This window comes from Falco peregrinus, chromosome 10 (genome assembly GCF_023634155.1).
Source record: "Falco peregrinus isolate bFalPer1 chromosome 10, bFalPer1.pri, whole genome shotgun sequence".
Classification (NCBI taxonomy): domain Eukaryota; kingdom Metazoa; phylum Chordata; class Aves; order Falconiformes; family Falconidae; genus Falco; species Falco peregrinus.
This window is the reverse complement of record NC_073730.1, coordinates 25,513,323-25,536,568: the sequence shown is the minus strand read 5'-3', so window position 1 is coordinate 25,536,568 and position 23,246 is coordinate 25,513,323. Positions and strand designations below refer to the sequence as shown.

Genomic DNA, 23,246 nt, shown 5'->3' with positions numbered 1-23,246 from the left:
TGAGCTCCGTGCTGTCCTCAGCCAGTTCAGATCTGGAAGCTGTTCATCCGCTCATGAGAAGTGAGGAAAAAATAGGCCACCTCTACCCAACACATGAGCTGGATGGATCCAGCCATCTTCAGCTGTAAAAGCATTGCTCTGGGTGACTGCAACATCACACAGCACCGCTAGACTGTAATCAAGAGAACAGACATAACGCCATCAGCACACAAGGGACTGTGGCCCCATTCTCCAAGAGGTCCTACCATAGGTAAGCCAGCAGACAAAACTACTGCCCAGGAGTATTACCATGGTCAGTAGTTAAGACAAGGAGAGGGAGAATAGCAGAGCAGTACGATGAGCTGCAGCAAGGTTGAGGGCATGTCTAACCTGATAGAGAGGTGTGATGGTCTGCGGTCCTGGTGAGTGCTCCTTTGTCTACACAGCATCTCAACATCCTCAAGAAAAGGCTCCACATCACCACATTTACCTCTTCAATGCAATGCTTAGTTGGGACCAAGTAGGATTCCTTCTAGCAATCCCTGAAGGATCTTTGCAGAAGCCTGGAATTGCTTGGAGGGAATTGTGGGGTTGGTGGAGGGCTTGGACTGGAAGCCTGCTACATGTAGGTAACTTCTAGGCATATTGCAAAGAGGATGATCTCCAGATGTGCTGAAATAATTTCCCATTTGGATGTTGGGATATTGTGAGGATCAAATGGGTTATCAGCTGCTAAACCTGGTAGTAGGATGGGCTTCTACATAGGAGCTGCTGAATTCTGTGGGTCTTTCTCTTCAACTGAACATGTCTCTAAGACAAAGGTCTTCTGGTGTTTGGGCACTTTCCTTTAGTTTTTAGTCTAAATTATGCCATGGCAAACCGAAACCCATGTTTTCTGCTAGTGGAGTCATTTTACTGAAAAAAATACCGTTTATCTGATGTTCCTTGCCCAGATCTATCCTTTTTATAACCACAGAGACATGGAGATCATAGGCTGAAGTGAATGTGCACAGCCCCAATGAAAACATTTAAATTTTTTAGACAGAAAGAATATATGAAAAAAGTCTTACACAACCCCCTGTCAGGGAATTACCTGGCTCCACAAAAAAAGTCTGAAAGGTAGTGGAGTAACTTTTCTCTTAGCTGGCTTGTGGCCTATTCGTTAATTAATGATCACAAAGGTGAAGCCACAGGTACAGACAGTACCATCTGTATTTCAGTCTCAGGGAGATCTAAAATGCCTGGCTGCTACTAACCCATGTAAGGGGCTGACAATAGATTGCTGGTCCGTTGTGATGTGCTGCTCACCGAGAACAAGCCGAAGGTCATGTGTGTGCCAGTCTGGGGGTAGCTTGGGAAGGTGCTCAGCTGCCAAAGCCAGACTCATCCTGTGCTCTTTGAGAGGAAAATCAACAGACTACAGAAATGCTCAGGTGTGGTGCACGGCACCCTTCAGGAAGAAGTGTTGTTAAAGTATCTCCCTTTTCACCTGAAATCTTCACATGCTACTTCAAGTTCTCAACTCCTCTTGGGAGCTCACAGCGTAAAGCCCCATATTTGAGGGCATTCGGGGCAGTTTTACTTCACATCTGTGCAGATTCCCTTGATGATATGTACAATCTAATTCAGGATGGCTTTTTTTTCTCTTCTTGGGTGGGTAAACTAGTGCACAGAGCAGGAAGACTCATCTGACCCTCTGCCCAGCACAGGCACTGCAATATTACCTGTGTGTCCTTGCAAGGGAGAGGATTTGTCCTCCCTGTCGTGCAGCTAGAGGATGCTGAGTGCTGTATAAACACTGAATCTCACAGCTGAACAGTTCACAGAGGGACCCTGTGAGTTCAGGTGGCTCCACCTTCATGTCCCTTCAAGGGATATTTGTGCATCCCACTGCTTCTGTCTCCTCTTGGAAGTTCAGCTGTGGATTTTCTGGGTGAACATCAATCCCTCTGCTGATGTTAGCTAGTGTGGTACATGGTCTCTGTCATGTGTACCATAGTTCTCAGGTGGGGATAAGATATTTTGCAAATGCTTGGGCATGACCTGTTGGAAGCGGCAGTTTCTAACAGTGGCCTCCAGCTTCAGCAGTGACAGCGTTTCCAGAGCTCCTCATTTACTGCTGTGTTTGCATCCTGAAGCTGGCAGCCTGGACATTTCCACATAAGATAAGATGAGAACGCTGACATTGAGACACCTGCCATCACGGGTACCCAGGGCACAAAAGGCACCGGGCATGGCAGCTGGCCAGCCAGCTCCTGCCATGCACGCCCAGATGCCTGCTAAATTTTGGGCTAAAGAGGGGGTCTGTCCATTGCTTCTGCATGCTGGTAGTAGAAGACTGCTCTAGAAACACACTTTTCCCTTGAAAGACACCAACTCCATGATCTACTCTTAGTCTGTTCCTGGGCTGCACATACCCTTTTGCTGGTCTGCCAGTGTTGTCTGTAACACTGAGTTTCTTCAGCATTTCCCTAGAAATAGCGATTGCATAAGTTCCTCAGCTGAGATAAAGTGACCCAGTCAACACTACAGCTGTCTGCATGGCACTGGGCTTTCCTTAGCATGGCGGGAGGATGCATTGGACAAAGCCAACGGACACAGCTGAAAGTCTTTTATATCTCCTCAGACTTGTGTGCTTGGGCTGCCTGAGCTCTGTCCTAGCACATTTCTTCGCTCCCCGGTGTGACTGTCCCCTGAATGGGACCCCTGTAACTTACATTAAGATGGTGTCTCTGGTTCTTCAAACTGGGAAGAAGAGGAAGGGGGGGTTATATTCTCTGGCTGGCATTTGTCATCCTGCTTTCTCCCCACCAGTTGCTGGCATGCTGCATCCTTTGGGCCAGAGCCTGGTAAGTCATTACAGCCACATCCTGCAACAATTTTAAAATTTAAAGAACGCACTGACTGTCCTTGTGTTGCATTGGAGAACAACCCTGGCAGGCACTGAACACCGTTAACTTTTCACACACTTGGCCATCTTCATAAAACTAAGCGTGTGTAACTATGCCGAGCCAGCTAGATCTGTGTGAAAGTTCAGAGAGTTAAATGTTGTCCTACAGGAGGCACAAGGCTGCAGGCTGTCAGGTTAGACATGTCTTAGGAAAGGCTCTGGCTGTAACCAGAGCAAAAGGCACCTGATCTGTCATGGCAACTTCACACTCCTGAGCAGGAGACCCTGACTCCAGGGATCTCACGGCCATGGAATGTGTAGTACACATTACCTCTAGCTCTTCCTATGATCCTCCATCTGTCCTGCAGCACCATGATGAATGGGCTTCCCATCAGGAGAGGAGGTGGTGCAGGCTGGTTAGCCAGCTGGCTGGCAAGTGTGTGGGTTGCAGTTGGTCAGGAACCTCCTGTTGATGCTTCTTGCCTACCTGAGGAGGAGAAGGATGAACATGCAACACAAGGAGCCACTTTTGAGCTGTCAGAGCCAGGCTCTGCATGTTGCCTTCAGAACGTGGGGCTGACCTAAACAGACTGGGCAGGTGAAGGGTGTGAGGAGAGCAGTGTTACCAAGTGCTTTCTCTTGTTATCAGATGAGGCTGTAGAGAGAGTTTGGACAGGTCTGCTGTGATGCTTTGGATTAACCTTGAAGTTGGGTTCAAGTGGTGTATGCTACAAGAGACCCCATTCACCATCTCCAATGCATCATGGACTCTGTCCCAAAACTATCCCTCCGCCAGGCTTTTTTTCCTCTCAACTAGCTCTAAAATGGCCTTTAGGCTCTTTCAGAGATGCCCCTTTAGGAAACAGTCCATAAACAACTAACCTCTTGTCTGGCCTTGCCTGTGACTGTGGACAGGAGGGAGAAGAAGGGGAGCTCTGTGGGGCTGAGGATATTGGAAGGTGGGATTGCTACTGTGGGTCCCTCGTGTGAAGACCTGCAGCACGCTCCTATATCCAGCAGTGTCATGTAGTTGGGTGCCTTACAGTGTCTACGAAAGGAAAACAGGGAGATTTGGAGGTTGAGCCTTTGGTCAGTGCCAATGGAGCTGTTTTGGGGTGTCCTGTGGCACCTACCCCATTACCAGACCGTCTGACCTGGATCTGGCTGGCACCTTCCAGCAATCACCTACAAAATAACTCAGAAATCCCCAAGACCCACAGGCTGGTGAAGTCGCCGGCATGGTCTCAGATGATACTTTTATAACAACACAGAAATTCTCACTGGTGACAAAGTCCCTGGACAATGGGTTTGACCATGGGTTACTGAGCAGGGTGAATTTTTACCTACCTGGCTCCCTGACAGTTATTTAATAACCAGTAACAGCTGTTGAGTGTGGAGCCAAGGCGACATGGGTTGTCTTGAAGGTCAAGGGAGACGTCAAGCATTGAGCTGGTAGGCAGGGAACACAGGGGACAGAGTGGCTAAACCCATGTTTATAGGGATTTGGAGCAAGAAGCTGAGCTTGGGTGTTGGCAAAACTAGATGCCTCATCCAGCCTCCAGCCTCTGCGTTTTCTGCTTCACTGGTGGAGGGGAGACAAACGCCTTTCTCACCTGTTTCAGAAGTTTCATGGAAAGAGGGGCCATGAACATTTGGTCTGACATTCTTTAGCGCAGCCCAGGGAAGATAACTCAGGGTTTTTTACGGGGGAAGAAACCATGGAAGTTTAAAAGGGAAAGTGAAGTGGCCACAGAGCCACAAGTGGAGCAAAATGAAAGGGGCCAGCACTGGTTTGGTCATCGTAAGGGACTGGGACAAGGCCAGAAACAGTCTGCTCAGCACCAAGACAACCTACAGCCCTGTTGCTCCCAGGCACCCCGACTGAAGTACGGAGCCTCTGAAAGAAGATTTAGGCATGACAAAGCAGCTGCAAGGGTCCCCAGCCAGCCGGGGAGGTCTGGGGAGGTCAGCAGGGTGAGCAGAGGCTTGGCTTGACCTTCTGGACATCTGGGGCTGGCAAATACACAGGTGGGTGCTAAAAGGATGCTTCGAGGGTCCTGAAATATTTGCAGAGAGCATCGGCCCGGCTGGCTCGGTGGTGTGGATGCCCACATGACAGCAGTGTGTGCACGGCAGGGCAGGCCATGCACGGGCAAAAAATCCCAAGTTGGGCTGAAGAATTCCCATCCCATCCGGCAACCATGGGCACATCAGGCTGAGGAAGTTGCTTTTGAGGTCTTGGGAATTTCTCTGCTTAATTTAGACACCTAAACAGAAGGAGGAGAGGGTCTTCCTCACTGATTTAATCATCGTTGGCACTCGTTGCAGAAGAACTGGTTTACTAAGCAGGTGAAATTTAGGTAGTGTATCAGTACTTTTCCCCGGAGCGTGACCTTGCTGCAGCTGCTTTCCCCGGCTGTGCCTGTGTTTATTTGGGTAGGAAGAAGAGTCCAGGCCCATCTGTTTCTGTGTGTTCCTGCAGCGCTTAGTGCTGACAGACGAAATGTAGCTGTAATGCCAAAAAAAAAAAAAAAAGTGTTTCAAGCTTCTAAACACATGAGGAAATCACGGCAAGAGCCCAGCAAGTGTTGCAGGGTAATGTGAGCTGCCTGGATCCCATCTGAACACACATGTCTTGAGGATGATTTTATATCTGGAAGCATTTAATACAGCTGTCTTACAAATATGTGGCAATACTTATTTAATTCACGGGCTGCTTCCAGTGGAAAATCCCAGTGCAGTTTAGATGGAAGTTGCTGGTCCCATCTGATAATGGAATTGCTCGGAGAGCTGCCTGGGTGCTGTGCAGGGACTGCAACCCCCAGCAGCACGAGCCAGCTGCTCTTGCTGCTGGTTTTACTGCCTCTGTTGTGCTTGGCAGCGTGTGAGAAAGTACCGGCACTGGTACGGATGGGTATCCTTCGTGTGACTGGGATGTGGCTGTACAGCTATTATGACAATCTCTGTTGGAAAACAAATAACTGCATAAGCATATGGTGTCTTTACTCTGCCATTATTACAAGACCAAGCTATAGCAATGAGAAAAATCCAAGATCTTTTTAACCGAAATAAAGACTTACCTAGTTGCACCCCACCTAACCCCTCTCATGAGTTCTCGTTAAATTATTTATTTGAAGGTCTGAATCAGGCAGTCCAAGGTCAGCTCATCATCTTTGCAATTACCCTTTCTGCAGAGAGTGGGGAAGGATTAGAGAATGAGGTAACCTCTCTGCATCTAGTCCTTGATTTTATTGCTCTGAGTTATACATCCCATGTGACCAGGTCTTTTTATTACTGCCATGCGTCTAATATCTAGGAGCGGAAAGGTACCTGGGGGAAAGCACTCTCAGAAATTATATTTGGGAAATATCTGGTTTGCTCTGGCACCAGGACATAGTTGCCTCAGAAGCCCCGTTGCAGCCTCAGCCCAGCTCTCCAGTTCAAGAGCAGAGCAGACACAGAAGATGTGGGATCCAGGATGCGGGATGTGGGATGGTACAGGATGTGGGATACAAGATGCAGTATGTGGGATGATGCAGGATGCAGGATATGGGATGCAGGATGCAGGATATGGGATGCGGGATACAGGATGTGAGATGCAGACTGGCTAGCCTGGCATGCAGTGCTGGCCCATGTGGCTTGGGGAGATTGGGAGCTGGGCTGCCATGCGTGACATTATTTAGAGGAGTGTGACTCTAGCTCCTGGCCTCGGAGGGTGTTAGCACCAAGGAGAGCTTTGTGCACAGAGCTGATGTTGGATTTGGGCAGGCAACAGCAGGGGGAACCGGGCTCTGTTCCCTTCCCATGCCAAGACACCACAAACACAACAGAGAGGAGGAGGGGAATGCTGCCATAGCACCTTTCCTTTCCCTCTTCAGAACTGAAGAGGCAGATTTTTAGTGAATCCTAAAATTCATGGAAGGAACAATGAAGGCAGAAGCAGTCTGGCTTTTCCATCCAAGGGCCAGGAATAACCAAGTGTTGGATGATCCAGTTGGGAAACCAGCTGTGCAGGCTTTCCTCTACCCCTGATCCAGTCCGCTCCCCAAAACCAGACCAGAGGTACTGTGCTATAACCTCACACTACATTTGTTGCCTTCTTTGGGATTATGCAGCAAAAACAGTGACCTGCTCTAAAACCTCTGAAAATGCAGATTCCCCAGACAACCTATGTCAGGGCTTGAGAAACCTTAGGGAGTGCTTTATGCTGTGTAATCTGTATCTACCTAAATGCAGTTTAGCAGCTGTAATTTATTTACATGAGGGCTGTTATGCCAAGTTTTCCTAGTTTGATACCCTTTTACCTACTCCCAGTGGGTACACCATGATTTCAGCATTGTGCTCTTGCTCATCAGGTGTTCTTGCTTTAATCTTTCACGTTTACATGCCAAAGTTCGTCACTCGTTTTTAGATGGTATTTTTTTCAAATTTTATCTTTAAAAGAAAATTGAATCCAATACAGAGATGCACGTCATTTGCTTCTAGTGACTTCAGCTATTTTGATTGATTTTTTTCTCATTTTACACTTTAGAATATGTAGGCAAGGTACATTTTGGAATAAATGCAGTTGCCTTTATACTACAATCTCCAAGCAGGGTTGAAGGACACTGTCTCATTTCATCTAGTGAAAGGAGATGCAAGTGAAAAACTTTTGAAAAATATTTGTATTTATGTATCCAAGTATGACGTTTGCTTTGATTGCAACAGTAGGGTATTATTGATTCATTTTACCTTTGTCAAACTCTATATTTACGAAATACCTTTTTGAGACATTGCTGCCTATCCATCCTTTCTCCTCCTGGTTTTGTGCGGTGGCTGTTCCTGCTTTTGTGCTTATGGATTCCAATCCCATTCACTTCAGTATTGTTTTCAATTTATCAAGATAGTTTTGTGTCCTGATACTACCCTCCAAAGAGCTTGCGGTGTCTCATAGTTTTGTAACAGTTTACATTTTAATAAGCACACTCTGTCTCTCTCCATTGCAGGGCTATCTCTGATTTCAACTCAAGAGCTGTACCTTGCATCTGAAGAGGGGACAGGTGGCTGGAACATGCCATATCATTAGAGGATGTGACCAAGCAGCTTTGAGCCAGGTGCATTTACTGCTTTCCTCCTGGACCAGAGCCTCACCAGGAGATAAATCATTGCTTTCCTTTAACTTATGCCAGCATATAGAATGACCCAAGTTTTTTTCCTTGCAAGCTATGGATAAAAATCCATGGGGGGTGTGTGTGGGAATCTTTTTGTATTTTTTGTGCACTCAGGCTTAACAAAGTCGTAACTGGATTCAGGGTGAAGCTGGATGATGCAGACATGTCTTTTGTGTTACCCATGCACACTGGTGATTTCTTTCTTTCACCATTTCTTCTGCAGTGGGATATTACTGAATCCTAGCAGTTGCTTCAGGGCAACCTGGAGGTTTTGCTCATAGGAGGGATTAATTTGTGGCTTGGGTGCCTGGAGCACCATGAGGCATGGAGATCAGAGGTGAAGCTGGCTGATGGATGTGCCCTCTCGAGGCTGCTTGGCCAAGCGAGCACCCCAAGGCATGCAGGTTTTATTGACGGCAGCTGGCTATGCTGGCACAGAGGTAAGTAGAGAGGACACAGGACGGGTTTGGGGGGGCTAGGTGGTAGCTGTGGATACAGCTGTGGTTAGAGAAGATATGGGTGATGTGGCAGAGGAGGTGCATGGGTAACCCTATTGCATAATATACTGATCTGTTTTTTGCAGCTTCTTAGTTACAGCTGTTCTGAGGACACCTTTGTTGTGGCATTTGCAGTGGGTTGATAATACGCTTAGTGAGAGAAAACCCAAGTTATCTGTATTATCTCATTTATTATGGGCATCCTTTGTGCATTTAAAATTAAAATTGGACAAAACCTCATGTTCAATGTAACCTGTTAACGGCGCTCACCAGTGATTGGGGGCAGTGTTGTTAGTGGAGCACAGTGTATCCCACAAAAAGGCCCTCCTGTATGCCACTCTGCTTTCTGTCTGCCTTATCTCTGCAGATGAATGCTGTACGAAGTCAGCCGCTGGGTTGCTGCACAGCTGCCTGCTCACGATGCTGGAACCACAGTCAATGTCACTGTGATGCTAATTGCAACAGCAGCAGTTGGGATTTCCCAGTTTGACACTTTCTACCCCAATAATGATTCCTGTAGGGGCAGAGGACAACTCGCTAGTGTCCTCCGGAGTACCTCAAGCATAGAACTCTGACAACTTTATCAGCTTAGGAAAAAAAATAAATAAAAGGAGGACAAACCCCTTTCTAACTGTTAGAACTCCTCCCTTGCAGCTTTAAATGAAGATTGCACATTGGACCCCTGTTTAGGTGTTGCCCATGGAAGGAGATGCTGGGTTGGCTGTGGCTGGGCTGGACACCCCCAGGGTTGTCTCTTGCTGTTCATGGGTTTCCTCTCCATCTCCCATTTCTAAGGGGGTTTTACACTGTATTTATGACAAAGTGGGCAAGCATCACAATAAAAACAGATGCAGCTGCTGTTACAGGAATAATTACTGGTTTATTAACACAAAAATTACAGAATATTTTGCAGTTTAGGCAGAATTTCAAAGTTTTCAAAACTGGACTCAGTGCTTTCAACAAAACAGAGACACATGAAGTGCGAGAAGAGACAGGTCTGCTATGGGCTGTCCCTGCTCCAGGAGAGGAGGGCTGACCTCTAGGCACTGAGGAAGGTACTGATGATGGAGCAGGGCTGGGAATGGTTATGGATTAGGCCAGGACATGAGTGCAAAGGCCGGATTTGGTAAAAAGGAAGATGCTGGGACCTGCAGATGTTCCCAGGTCAGGTCAGCCCTTACGGCAGGGCAAGAGGGCAGCCAGTGAAGGGGCATGGCCACACCTGGCTGCTGGAGACTAGCGCTCAGAGCAGAGTGCAATGGGTCTGTGCAATGCCATCCAGGCTACCTAGGCCCAGGACACAAGGGGCTTTCAGCTGGTAGGAGAAGCACAGAGATCAGGAATCCTCATCCACAAATCCTGCCTTGCACCTTTTACCCCAGAGTAACGTTGTCCCATCATCAGCTTGGTCCCTCCCTCTGGCAAAGGCAGATTGTTTTCCAGCATCAGCCGATTTTCTTTAGATACAGGTGAATCCCATTCTGGGAGCGAAGGGTGATCCTAGGTATTTTGAAGGGAGGGTTGGCAGGGTCAGGCGAGAGCTCAAAGCGGAGCAGGGTCAGGGCCAGCGCCACTTTCATCTCGTTCATGGCAAACTGCTGCCCGATGCAGTTCCTGGGGTAAAACAGCAGCTCAGCCACTCCACCTCAGCGGTGGGCACAGCAAACCCACATGGTCAGATCCCAGCCCTCTCCCACCAGCACACAACCCTTCCCCTCTGCAGCTCTAGGGGCCCCAGGCAGTGTTTTGGGTAGCAAAAGCAGGGGCACGGGCTGAGCAGGGGGAATCTGGGGGAGCATCGGGAGCTCCTGGATGCATGCTCGGTGAGCATGGAGGAGGGATGGGGAAGCCAAAGGAGAGGCAGGCAGAGCCAAGGTGGTGGGTCTCCAAGCAGGAGCGGATCTGCAAAGTGTTTGCCTTGGTGAGGTAAGCACAGGGCGAAGGGAAGGACTGGGAGCAGGGGAGAAGGGGGAATCAAAGGCCTGGGGGGTGGGATGGAGGTCTCTGTATCAAGGAGAGGAGGAGAGCAGTGAGCCCAGGATGCTGCAGGCTCCCTGCGTGATGCCAGGACGATGCTCCACGGCTTTGGGACCTGGCTCCCTGTGCCCAGGCGAGGCCTGGCAATGCTGCCTTCCTATTTTGCCTGCTGGTATCAGAGTCCCTCTGGCATAAATGCTTTTTATATGCTCATGAACTGTTTAACATCGCAGGGCCAGGACCTCAAACGGTGGTCTCTGAAAGCACTCTGTGAGTGTTTCTCCAGTAGCAATTATACCAGCAGCACACACTTCTCGGGCTGAGCAGTTCCCGGGGATGCATGCTTTCTTTCCCCACTACCCCTTCGCTGTTCAATACACTTTACCTCATTCCAGCAGAAAAAGGCAGAAAGGCGTGAGAGTGTCTGCCTGAGATGTTCTCTGGGGAAAACCGCAAAGGGTCAAATACCTGGAAATTAAGAATACGCAGCAAGAAAAAGTGATTATTTAAGAAACACAGTACTGACTAGTATTTTCAAAAATGTGACACCCCATAATTTCTGAACAACCCCACTGGAGAGAGAATTTATTCTTAGATGGGCTGAAACTCATACACCAGACTCCCTTGCTTTCCACTGAGCCTGGCAAAGGTGTTGCCAGGATAAAACAGACACAGGTATGAATCCTGGAGAGTTGGGATTCAATTCTCCACCTGTAGGCTGAGCAAAAAATCATCTTTTTGCCTGATATTACAACAAGCTCTTCGGAGCACTTTGTCTTACTGTTTGTGCAGCACCCAGCCCTAATGCCGGGGTCTAACTGCCCTGTGCCGCAGCTGGCAGAGATTAACGCTAGGCAGTCACATCCCAGTGTGGTTCCCATGGGCAAAGTTGTTGGGAGCAAGAGGGGCTCTGCTCTCCTGCTAACAGGTGAAGGGGACATTGGAAGAGGCATAGCACAAAGGGGAAAAATTATTAGAAGGGCAAAAGAAAACTCACCAAAGGGTCTTTCCATACTGCAGGGTTTCTGTGAATGAGATAAATGCTTATTGCGGCGACACTGCCTGTAAAGCAATAGAGAAGAAAAGAGCTCATTGACAAAGAACCTAAAGGGAAAGTTGCAGCATACTCACACAAAGGTCTGACTAAATCATCACAGTCTTATCTGTCAACTGGAAACCTATGAGGGTTTTGTCATTGGCTTCAGAGAAGATGAAACATTTTCCATTCTTTTAGTTGTAAGCAGCCAAACGGTGGAAATGGGGAAGGCACCGGCACCATAGGTGCATCATCCCCCCACCAACACCGCCTGTCTGTGTGCCAAATCAGAGAAGGGAAGGAGCAGCACAGGGCAATTCAGTGCCGCAAGCTGGGATGGGACCATTCCCTGTCCCCCTGTGCCTGCAGTTTGCCAGAATGGGTGAACCATGAACTTGTGCTTGGCCGGGACAGAAGGGGCTTTGGGCACTGGCACAACTGCCCTATAGCGACAGTGGCAGGAAGGACATCACAGGGATGCTGCTGTACAGCCCAGACCTCAGTCTATCAACAGAAGGCCAACATCTGCACAGTCCTATCTGAAACATCTGCGCCGGCAAGGAGCAGGTCACAGAGGCAGGGCTGTTGCCTTTGCTCTGTGGCAGGCAGCGAGGATGCAGCTGATGTCCAAACGCACAATTTTCTGAAGCAGCAATGGGATTTACAGACCTTCTGGCAAGGTGCGTCCATCGGGGAAGGTGATGGGTTTGCTGAGCTGCCGGGACACACCAGGCACTGGTGGGTAAAGGCGAAGGCTCTCCCTGATGCACATGGTGCTGTAAGTCATCTTGCCCAGGTCCTCCCTGCCAGGACAGAGGCAGACTGAGGCCCACACTCCCACTGCTGCCCTGCACTGGGAGGTCCACTGCCCCATGGCCATCAGCCCCCTGTGCAGACCCCCTTGCAACAGATGGGGCATACGGAGGGACCCACAATGTCCAACCACAGGCTGCTGCAAGCTGGGGACCCCAGGACACTTCTGAACAACCTCTGAATGTGCTCAAGTGCAAAGTGACAGCAAAAGGTGAAAAGCTGTGACTACAATGTCCTGTGGCAAGAAAACAGGACGGAGCAAAGAGCAATGTTGGCGGACCAGGTCTTGGCACGGCATCCAGCATGGGCCTCCTGGTCTGGAGTGGTTTTTCTTGTGTTTGCCCCAGTAATACAAGCCCTGAAGGGCAGGGAGGCAGATTTAGCTAAAGGATGCAGTATGTGCTCCACCCTATGAAGTCCCTGTGCATGCAGCAGCCTTTAGTACCCCAGCTTTCAAGCCTTGAAGGCATTGCTCACTTAGAAATGGCAGTGATGGGGAAAAAAGTCACCAGCTGAAAAAAGCAACCTTACCACTGAAGTGTCTCCCGGTGTCCCAGGATCCCCCGGATCTCCTCCCGGCACCGTGCCTGGTGCTCGGGGTGTGATGCCAGGCAGTACAAGAGCCAGGAGATCCCACTGGCTGTGGTATCGTGGCCCTCAAACATGAACGTGTCCACCTCAGCACGCAGGTCCTCATCAGACAGTCCAGCTCCATTCTCGTCCTAACAGTCAGGAGACACTTTCAGTGGCCCATATATATATATATATATATGTAAAATATATTAAAAATATAAAAAATATATAATAGAGATAATACAGCTAATATAGGTGATATATATATATTAAAGTGGCCCAGATATCACAGAATGGTTGGAGCTGGAAGGGACCTCTGGAGATCACCCAGTCCAACCCCCCTGCTAAAGCAGCTTCACCCAGAGCAGGCTGCACAGGATTGTGTCCAGGCAGGTTTTGAACATCTCCAGAGAAGGAGACTCCACAGCCTCTCTGGGCAGCCTGTTCCAGTGCTCTGTCACCCTCAAGGTAAAGAAGTCTTTCCTCATATTCAGGCGGAACTTCTTGTATTTCACTTCATGCCTGTTGCCCCTTGTCCTGTCGCTGGGGACCACTGAAAGAGCCTGGACCTATCCTCTTGGCACTCGCCCTCAAGATATTTATAGACATTGATAAGATCCCTTCTCAGCCTTCTCCAGGCGAAACAGGCCCATCTCTCTCAGCCTTTCCTCATGAGGCAGATGCTCCAGCCCCCTCATCATCTGTGTAGCCCTCCACTGGGCCCTCTCCATTAGTTTCCCATTCCTCTTGATCTGGGGAGCCCAGCACTGGACACAGCACTCCAGGTGCAGCCTCACCAGGGCAGAGCAGAGGGGAGGATCACCTCTCTTGACCTGCTGGCCACGCTCCTCCTAATGCACCCCAGGATCCCACTGGCTGTCTTGGCCACCAGGGCACACTGCTGGCCCATGGGCACCTTGCTGTCCACCAGCATTCCCAGGTCCTTCCCTGCAGAGCTTCCTCCCAGCAGGTCAGCCCCATCCTGTACTTGTGCACAGGGTTGCTCCTGCCCAGGTGCAGGACCCTACAGTTGCCTTGGTTGAACCTCATGAGGTCCCTCCCTGCCCAGCTCTCCAGCCTGTCCAGGTCTTGCTGAAGGGCAGCGCAGCCTCTGGTGTATCAGCTGCTCCTCCCAGTTTGGTATTTTCAGAAATTTGTGGAGAGGGATCTCTGGCTCTTCATCCAGTTCATTGGTGAATAAGTTGGATGAAGGGACAGTGTAGACTCAGTAAGTTTATATATCTATATTTATACGTAAAATATATAAAATACAATATCCCAGGAGGGACCATTATATTATTCCAGCTATTGCAAAGCAGGGTGGTGATGCTCCTGGGATATGTATAAACAAAATCAATCTGTTTAGACTGAATTCAGGGCCCCTTTGCCTTCACTTATAAATTCCTTTATCACCCCATATTAAACCACCAGGACTATGAAATCCCTCTGCATGTTGTATTCCCCAATAGACACTACCAGCATTTCAGGATGAGAAATGGGATCACCTTAGCTTCTCCTCAAATGGGCAGAGCTGGGCCAATTAACTTTAATGGTGTGTGCAGTCCTAAGGGTCTCTGGTAGTTTGTGAGACCCTTGCAAAGACTGAGTGGCTTTTGCACCCTGCTGCCCTACCGCACACCCACTCCTCGCCACTCACTTTGGCACACAGCAGAATGTCCAGGAAGTCCAAATGTCTCTTCTTCTGGATCTTTTCAAATTCTCGTTCATCTTTAAGGGACTCCTTTCGCTCACGGATCACCTTGTCTGGGGAAGAAAGAGTTAAAGGTTCAGCAGAGGCAGGAGTGCTGAGCTGCAAACTCACCCTGTGAATGCAAAGTTCACCCAAGGGGGTGACCAGTGCTCAGTCCAATACGTGTGCTTCAGTATCCCAGGCAGTTTGGCTTTTTCAGCAGCATGGCAACAAATGCTGTGCACACTGCCATCCTTTTCTGCAAACTTCTTTGCCCACCACAGACTCCTCACCTACTTTACCCTTGCATTAAAATCATGCCTGGGCTGGAAAAGGAAAATCATTCCTTGCATCAGTGTTGCCTGCAGCACCCATCCTTTCTCTCAGGAGTCTGGCCATTTAACAGGAGTGTTCCCAAAGAGGAATGCCTCCGTTAGTCCAGTTTAATAACCCAGGAGCTGTGAGACCCCCTTGCTTCATGCCTAGATCAGACCACTGCTGCAAGCTGATGCTCTGCTTGGATCCCAGTTCTGAGCCTCCAGGCAGGATCATTGCTTGGGCAAAGAGGTAACTCTGGTCAGCCATCACCCATCCTGTTTGAAAGGTTTGGCAAAGGATGGAGGCAGGGGATACCTGTGTGGTCATGAGCGAGCTGGCAGACCTTCCTGAACTGAAATCCGTGGGGACTGAGCCAGTAAATGATGTCATTGTGGTAGGGAAAGATGCGGAGGCGCTGGTGCACCATGTGGCATAGGCTGTAGACCGCCTGGATGTAGGTGTTTTCCCTGGGGAGAGGGAGTGGTGGAAGTTTGTCAGTTTGGGAACTTCATGACAACCAACTTGCCCATTTCCCTTCTGAGGTGCAAACTTTTTTTGCCAGGGTTTGGGACAGCCAGCACTGACCTGCTGGTCTGGCAGTTGCTGTGACAACTGAAGGCACATTTCATGATGCTATCGAGAGTCATCAAGCTGACATGCTCAAAGAGCTCCACTGGTTTCCCGTCTGTGATCAACTGCTCCCATTTATCCTAGGGCACAAAGGAGACAGAAATGAGAAGGCAAGGGACAGTTCTGCACAATCTGCAGTTACCCTCTGGTTAAACGAGTGCTCAGCTAGGGATACATCCCAGAGAAATGGAAAGAAGAGACTCTAGTTGCTGTCAAAAGCCTGGAGAAGGGAAGCCAAGAGTGGGGTGGTTAATACAAGACTTGCCTCAGGCAGCTGCTAGTGTCAGATTCTGGCAGCGGTGGGCCCTGGTACACTGGACCCTGGGGCAAGGGCACCCTGGAGAAGCCCAGGATGGGTGCGTTCCTGGGTGATGGGGTGTGTTACCAAAGCCTGTCTCGGGGAGCAGCATGTTCCCTGCACAAGCGCAGTGTATGTCGGCACTGGGCTTCACCAAGTCTGTTCTCAAGCACATATGAGTTTGGTGCTTAAGATGCAAACTTCTGACCCAGGTTTTTCCTCCATCCCATGCTCTGTCACTGTGTTTTTCCAGCATAAAATCTAGGAGCTTTTGCTCAACTTTTCATATAGGGGATCCCTAAAGAAACTATAAATAGCGTCTCTCTTGCCTGGCAGACATGAAATGATGTTGAATCCTCTGTCCCTTCATGGCTGTAAGGAACCAGTGGACTCAAAAGCGGAGAAAGGGAGATGGAGGAGCACAGTCACATCTGAGTTCCTACAGAACTGGGGAAGTGGGCTCGTAGGGCCAGACTCGTGTCCTTAACACATACAACGATTGCCACCTGGTGGCATCGGCTCCCACAATAGGCACTGTGCATTGTCTGCAAGGAATGACAAACTGCCAGGGGCTTGTGTGCATTGCAAAAGCTCTCTTGGCTCTCCAGCCCCTGGCTCCTGGCTGCATCCTGGCCCAGTGGGAGGGAGGACAGTCAGGAACCATGTGGAAGTTTCTGGGGAGGCTGGACGGAGGGAGGCAAAGGAGAAAGAACAGATCCAGCATGCAGCCTCCTGCTGGTCCAGGTACACAAAGCCTGGTACCCCTCACCTGTAATTCACACTGGTTTCCATCATGCCCAGCACTGATGGATGGAAGAACAGCGCAGTTTCACTGTGTATTAGGCAAGGCAGTGATTGCAATCCAGTCATGGGTATGTTGACAGCAAATGATACCCTTTAACCTTAGGTCACAGTAAAGCTCTGTTCCAACCTTTTTATTTTGGGGGGTTTATTATGAACCTTTATTTACTTCAATTCTTCATTTACAAAAACACCTTACAAGAAGTTGAGGTTGGGATTGCGAGATCATGCACAGTTTAGGGATGGTAGTAACATTAATCCTCAAATCTCAGCCACAGAGCCCAAGGCAGTACCAGAGACATAGCCCCTGCAGGGAGGTTCAACCTGCTCACTCCTTCCAACTCACAGGCAGAGGCAGGGATTTGTGGTGCCTCGGAAAGCCTGACCACCAGGACACAGCCTGTCCTTACAACTACCAGGTTGTGAGCAAGGGCGCTGCAAGAAAACTCTGCTCCAGCATTTACCCACTACCCAGTCAGGATCAGGGAAGAGAAAACAAGGCAGAGAGAGGAGCATCAGATATGAGTCCTACCAGCATCACGTTAGTAGACTCTGCCATCAGGGTCACGTATGGTTTCAAGACGTCATAATGAAACCCTGGAGTCAGGAGTTTTCGATGTTGGTGCCATTTTGGCCCATGTAAGATCAGCAACCCGTTCCCTGGGGAAACACAGGCAAGGCATGTTTTGTTGGGCACAAGCAGGCTGCTTTCACCTGCCTGCGGACACAGCCTCTGCCTGCGAGGAGCATGATTAAATCCACTGTCTGAGCTGCTACGAGACAGTATTTCCAAATGTTGCCATCAGCTCTAGGGTTCCCAGGGCTGAGCAGAGCCCTGCTCACTGAAATGATACTGCACTGCCTCCAAAAAGAAACACCCACACAGATGGAGATGAGAAGTTCAGATCAGCAGATGCATTCTCCACCAGTCCTCCACTATGAGCTTCTCCCCTTTGCTATCTATGGACGTATAAGTGGTTCTCATTTATATATATGACTATGTTTGAACTTTCCTTCCTCAAATCACAAAAAATGGCATTATTTAGCACCTTTTTCAATAAAAGTAATGATTTCAGGAAGCTTTTAGCTATAACTGCGTCAAGAACCAAGTACAATGCTGTTTATTTATAGCATGTTCTTGACTAACTTCAGAATCATCCCTGGTAGGCAAAGCCCTGGGAATACATACCGATCCATGGGACAAGGTGTTTATAACTGATGTTATCCTTGGGATCTGTAAAAAAATCACAAAGAAAGAGAAAAGAAAATTGTAAATGTTTCAGTAGCATCAACACACTGGTTTGCGCCTGCAAGCTCCCTCTGGGCTCTCAGTTTTTGTTAGGCATAAAGCAGAACTGGTGGCATCCCTGCAGAGTTCATCAGTATTTCACAACAAAACAACACTGCCTGGCCCAGCAGCAAGAAACAAGTACAAAAGCAAGCGCCCAGACTGGAAAAAATATCATATTGGTAGTCCAAAGTCTGTGCTGTGTGATAAATGATTAAACTTCCCAGACGACACTTTTAAGCACCTTTCTCTCTTGATGCACTACAGATACTTCCCTGCAGTAGGAGCCAGGGCTCTAAGCCAAGAAAATAGCTCCCAGCTGCCGCCTTCTTGCTGGGGTTGGGCACTAAGAAAGCAACTCTTCAAGGATCACTTGAGGAAGTTTGATTTGCCAACAAGTGATCTGGAGGGGCCCTGGTCAGCCCTGCAGCCCTGTGCCTGAAGCAGCCAGGGCACGGCATGAAGGAGGAATATCTCTCCGTGCCTTTAGATGGTTTGTGCAAGGCAACCCCTCTGTGAAACCCTGCCTTGCTGTGCATTTTTAGGTTGGGATGGGAAATCTGCAGGCTGTGGTTGTTGCTCCACAGCTGAAGGCATCATCTCCTCACCTCCTCTGGCCAACACAGCCTTGGCATAGTCGGGATCAGTGATAACCAGGAATGCTGAGAAACTTCCGAACCACACAGGGTGAGCATATAGGTACTTCTGTGCCCATATCTCCACCTTGTCCAGCACCTCCTCCTCCTTGAGGAACTAATTGTGGAGAAGTAAAAAGAGAAAGAATACACAGATTCAGAGAAAAAAACCAAATAATCTCCCAATACACCGTCTTAAAAAGCTCAAGGTCTTTCTACATCATAAAACCAGGTAATGGCAAACAAGGTGTTGTCCCTCTGAGTTTACAGAACATAAGAAGTAGAGGTGCTCGCTACTTTTAAACCTCATATAAAATAATGCTTCCTTATCACTTGGCCCTAACTATGGAGAATATCCTTAGGGACAGTGGTGGTGCCTATCAGTGCCTGTATGTTATCTGCTCTGTTTCCATGGTCACCCCAGAGAAGATTCAGATTTACCTCAGACAGCATCTGCATTTAGTGGTGCGCAAATATGTTTTCACTTGCACATGGTAGAGCAATTAATACCCTGGAGTCACAAGAAAATACAACAGCACTTTCATGGCAACCAACAGCATCGCTGCTGTGTTTGCCCTGGTGCAACGATGCCTCCTGACCGGGAAACCCGGGCCACAGCTTCCTCCAGCCGTTTAGGTGGAAAAGGCCAGTGTCCAGGTAAAATTCAATAGAATTAGTCCAAAGTCACCAATGGAGTGTACAGAGGAGGGGATGCTGGTTAACAATGTTAGATTAAGATTTCATTGATTTCCAGGAATTGAATTTAATAGGCAATGAAGAGCTGGTGCTCCCAGAAAGGTTCATCTCTGGTCCTTGGAAGCTGCACCCTGAGGAGCAACGTGAGCACCAGTGTTTGTATAGGCAGCACTGGCAGGTTCACTCTCTGAAAGTGATCACTGTTTTATTGCATTTATAGCCAGCATCGTTGCATATTAAACAAGGCAACGGCCAAAGAACAAGTGGAAAGACCGGTGGAAAGATCCAAAGTCAGAAACAATAAAAAAAAGATCACAGAGACAAGACTGTGAAGAATTCTCTTTTCTTTGAACAGAAACTGCTCTGCCACAATATGCAAGGGGAAGGATTTTGGTAAGCTAGGGCTGACATAGCTGCTGCTGCTTTGACTTGAAGCTCAAAGTTTCATTACATCCACACACTGGTGCAGAAATCGGCCACAAAGTCACCCTATCGATTGAGTCAAGTGAATATTTGCTCAGTCGCTTTGGTGCTGAGTTAGCTCAGCTCAGCTTTTAGTTGGCTAGTGTTTCTCAACCCGGCAGATGGCTGGTGCTCAAATGATCGCCCATGTCAGGCTTATCTTGGAGAGGATGCGCAGGAGCTGTGTAGTGTCTACCTGGGGACTGCACAGGCTGTGTAGGGGCACATCCAGGCTCTGTGCTCCAAGGCTGAGCCCCTGTCCTTGTGGGCCAGGCGGGTCCCTGCAGCATCTCTCATGTGTCTCCTGCATCCAGCAGAATGATGAACTACATCCGGTTATAACTTATGGTAGAACGTTATCATTCAACTTCTCTTGCTCACGTTCAAGGTTTTGGATTTATTAAAGAGAACCATCAGTTTTTCTGGTTGCAGGGATCAAGTTTTGGAGTAAAAGGAGGCAGCATCCCCCAGCGCCCACCTCTTCAGCAATGCCAGCAGAAGCGGGGCTTGGCATGGTGCCTTTAGCTGAGTGATATTTGAACATGTGAAAGTCCCTTTGATATGGCTGCTTGTGCTTCCTCCCGTCACAAAATCACAGAAAGCATAAATGGAAGTAATTGGGAGATGCTGAGTAAGCCTCACTGGCAGAAGTCCTAACGCTAGAAGCCTTTTCATCCAATCCTGTTTTGGGGGCGCCAGCCTTGGTTCAGGGTCAACTGTCCCTGAGCTGGCTGAGGGTGGAATGGGTTTATTTGAGAGGAGAGGTTACCCCCAAGGTGAGTAACCTCTATTTGCTGTGCCAAGCACTCCTGGAGCAGCCAGAGGCTGTAAAGTGCTACAGGCTGTGGAGGAACAGGAAAGGAAAGCTCCTGCTTCTTAACAAGGGCTCCAGCTACCAGGCTCTGCAGGGAAGACCACCACTTCTACGTCTTCCTCCCTTGGGGGCTTGAAAAAAAAAGTATAATCCCCACGCAGGTCTAAGGAAGGCCTGATCTCATGCTGAAATGCAAGTTTTGAAGTGGATCCAACACTAAAAGCATCTGGGAAGAGGCGCTTAAAGGCGCTTTTAATGACTATGCATCGATAGCAAATGAAGCAGAAAACATGGGAGCTGGAATGTGAGCATGAAGCAGTGCCATGCTCAGAACCAGGCTGGCTCTCCTCCAGCAGCTGCCTGGACAGGGCAGATGCAGGCAAAGGGCTGCCAAGGAACTGACAGCCCCCCTGCGCCCATGGGGCAGTGACCCTGCTCCTCTGCTTCCCACCAACTGTGGCCATGGGAAGTGGGTTCAGCCAGCTCGCTGGCACTCTGGCTGGCACTCTGGCTTTTAACTAAGTTGTGCTGCTGCAGTGAGGCTGAACAGCTCTACACAACCTCTCCTGATACTTTAACGCAATTTCTACCAAGTGATTTGGATAAGCGGAGCCTAATACCTAAGAACTCTTTAAAACAAAGTGATGTATTCCCAGAAGACCACCCAAAGCATATATTTGAGATACTAAACAGGTCTGAATCAAAACTGGCAATTAATAATTTTAAAGCAACAGAACAGGAAACGTCAGTGCTCTCCCTGAATATAGCTCTCAGGTCACCCTCCGAGGTGCATGTAAACTTTGTACTCAGTATGTGCCCAGAGTGTTGCCAGTTTCCTCACTGGCTCAATGGACTGCTGGGCTCTGGGGAATTCAGGAGCATTTAATCAGCAAACGATTAAATTTGCCAACAGGAATTCTTCAGAAAATACCACCTGTGGTAAAAGTTGAGCCATGAACAACCCAGCCACGATGGGACACAAACAGTTAAACCCTATTCCAAGACAAATAGTCACCACTGATAAACAGGCAAACATACTTCATTTATTGCTGTTTTAAAGTCTAACTGGCAGCGCAATGAAGCCCTGACCTGGCCCATCTTCATGCTTAGGTTGCCAAAAGACTGCCCGTCCCGTCCAGCATCCAGCACAGGAAAATTGGGGCGGCCATGGCACAGAGACGAGCCCTGCGAGGTCCCATCCAGATTTCCCAGCTACTTTTCAGGGCGCCAGTTATTCAATGCGCCACAGATTTGGCCAAAGCAGGGCATCAGCAGAGCCCAGGAGCGGTCGGGGTGATTTTAAGCAGGCTTTAGCATGCATGGAAATGCCTTTTGCACCAGGCAGCTCAGTTACTCCTTAGGAAGCTGCCAGTGAGTTGTGGAAATGTTTGCCAAGGAGGCGGTCACCCCGATCTGTGCGGGCAAGCGCATACCTTGGGGATCAGTCACCCGCACCACGAGTGCCCGGAGCAAGGCTTGCTTCTTGTGTATGTGGGTTTAGTTAGTCATGGCTGTAACGCAACCTTAAAAAGACGCGTGGCCCCTGTGCTGGATGCTATACTTGGGATGCATTTTGTGGCTTCAGTGTGACTCGGAATGGCCCGTGCGCTGCCTGGCCCACCTGGCCAGCCGTGGAGGTGACACCAGGTGGCAAGGGGCAGAAGATGCCCTGGGTGCTGGCAGTGGCGCGCAGGTGCTCAGCGTGGCGGGGGCTGCTGCTGTGGCCTTGCCCTGGCTTTCACAGGAGCACAGAGGTGACAGCAGAGCCCACCCCGGGACAGAGCTGCCTCCAGCACCAATGCCGGGCTACATCCTGGCCCAAGCCACCTTATATTATCGTTTGCTTTACTTGCAAGCCAGCTGCCACCTCTTTCCACCACGCATTTTGCAGCGGCCTGCCTGGGCAGCTCTCCAGGCATCGCACGCTGAGAGTGCGGTTTGGATGGCCAAGGAAAAGGATGCCCGTCTTTCCCTTCCCCAGGGACCAGGAGAAGCAGCTCTCCTAGAGCAGAGGGACAAGTCCCACCGGCAGCATCCCCCCGGCCGCTGTGGGAAGCGGCTCCCGCCCTACCTCCTGGACGTGGCCGAAGAGCCAGTGGGTCGGGTGGCCGGGGAAGTCGGCCAGCGCCCGGAGCAGCTCCCGCCGCCGGTGGTACAGCTGGATGGCCTTCAGCAGCACGCAGGTCAGGCAGAAGACGGCAGCCAAGTGCAGCACCCGGGAGACATCCACGCCCAGCCAGGAGAGCTTCATCCCCCCGGCGCAGGCGGCGACCTGCCGCCCGCCGCTACCGGCTGCCTGGGGCGGAGGCCGGTGTCACCTCCCGGGGGGCCCGGCAGGCACCGGCCGCGCCCAACCAATGCCGGGCGGCGAGGCAGGCCCGGAGCCGGACGGCTGCCAAATCACGGCAGCGCTTGTTGGGAGGGGGCCTCGGGGAACGCACCGCTCGCCCGCCGAACGGGCCGGCGGCTGCTGCTGCCCTTCCTCCCGCCGCCTCGCACCTCGGGGGCCGCCGGCGCCGGCCGGGACGTGGGCTGAGGCGGGAGAGGAGCTGCCGCCCGCGGGCGGAGCGCGGCGCGCCGGGCATCGCTGATGCTTGCCCGCCCCCGGCCCGCCTGCCCGCCCCGCCCCCGCCCCGCCGCTTCACGTCACTCCCGAGCCCCGACCGTCGGCCCGCGCGCTGCCATCGGAGAAAACTGCG

At 50.0% G+C, this 23,246-nt stretch overlaps 1 protein-coding gene and 1 long non-coding RNA gene across 2 annotated transcripts; one reads left to right on the top strand and one right to left on the bottom strand.

Moving 5' to 3' along the window:
• Positions 1-458: 458 nt before the first annotated feature.
• Positions 459-9,345, top strand: LOC129785227 (uncharacterized). The gene is made up of 3 exons (XR_008748941.1): positions 459-2,828; positions 7,855-7,962; positions 8,243-9,345. It is a non-coding gene; the product is annotated as an uncharacterized LOC129785227 (long non-coding RNA).
• A 31-nt stretch (positions 9,346-9,376) lies between these two features.
• Positions 9,377-23,120, bottom strand: LOC101911868 (cytochrome P450 4B1). The gene is made up of 12 exons (XM_055814988.1): positions 22,619-23,120; positions 18,549-18,693; positions 17,842-17,886; positions 17,185-17,312; positions 15,509-15,633; positions 15,239-15,390; positions 14,573-14,679; positions 12,874-13,064; positions 12,199-12,332; positions 11,491-11,555; positions 10,879-10,961; positions 9,377-10,130 (listed from the first exon to the last, which is right to left on the bottom strand). Exons 1-12 carry the CDS (start codon positions 22,796-22,798, stop codon positions 9,962-9,964), a joined length of 1,524 nt encoding a protein of 507 aa, XP_055670963.1. The 5' UTR covers positions 22,799-23,120; the 3' UTR covers positions 9,377-9,961.
• Between the last annotated feature and the right edge of the window lie 126 nt (positions 23,121-23,246).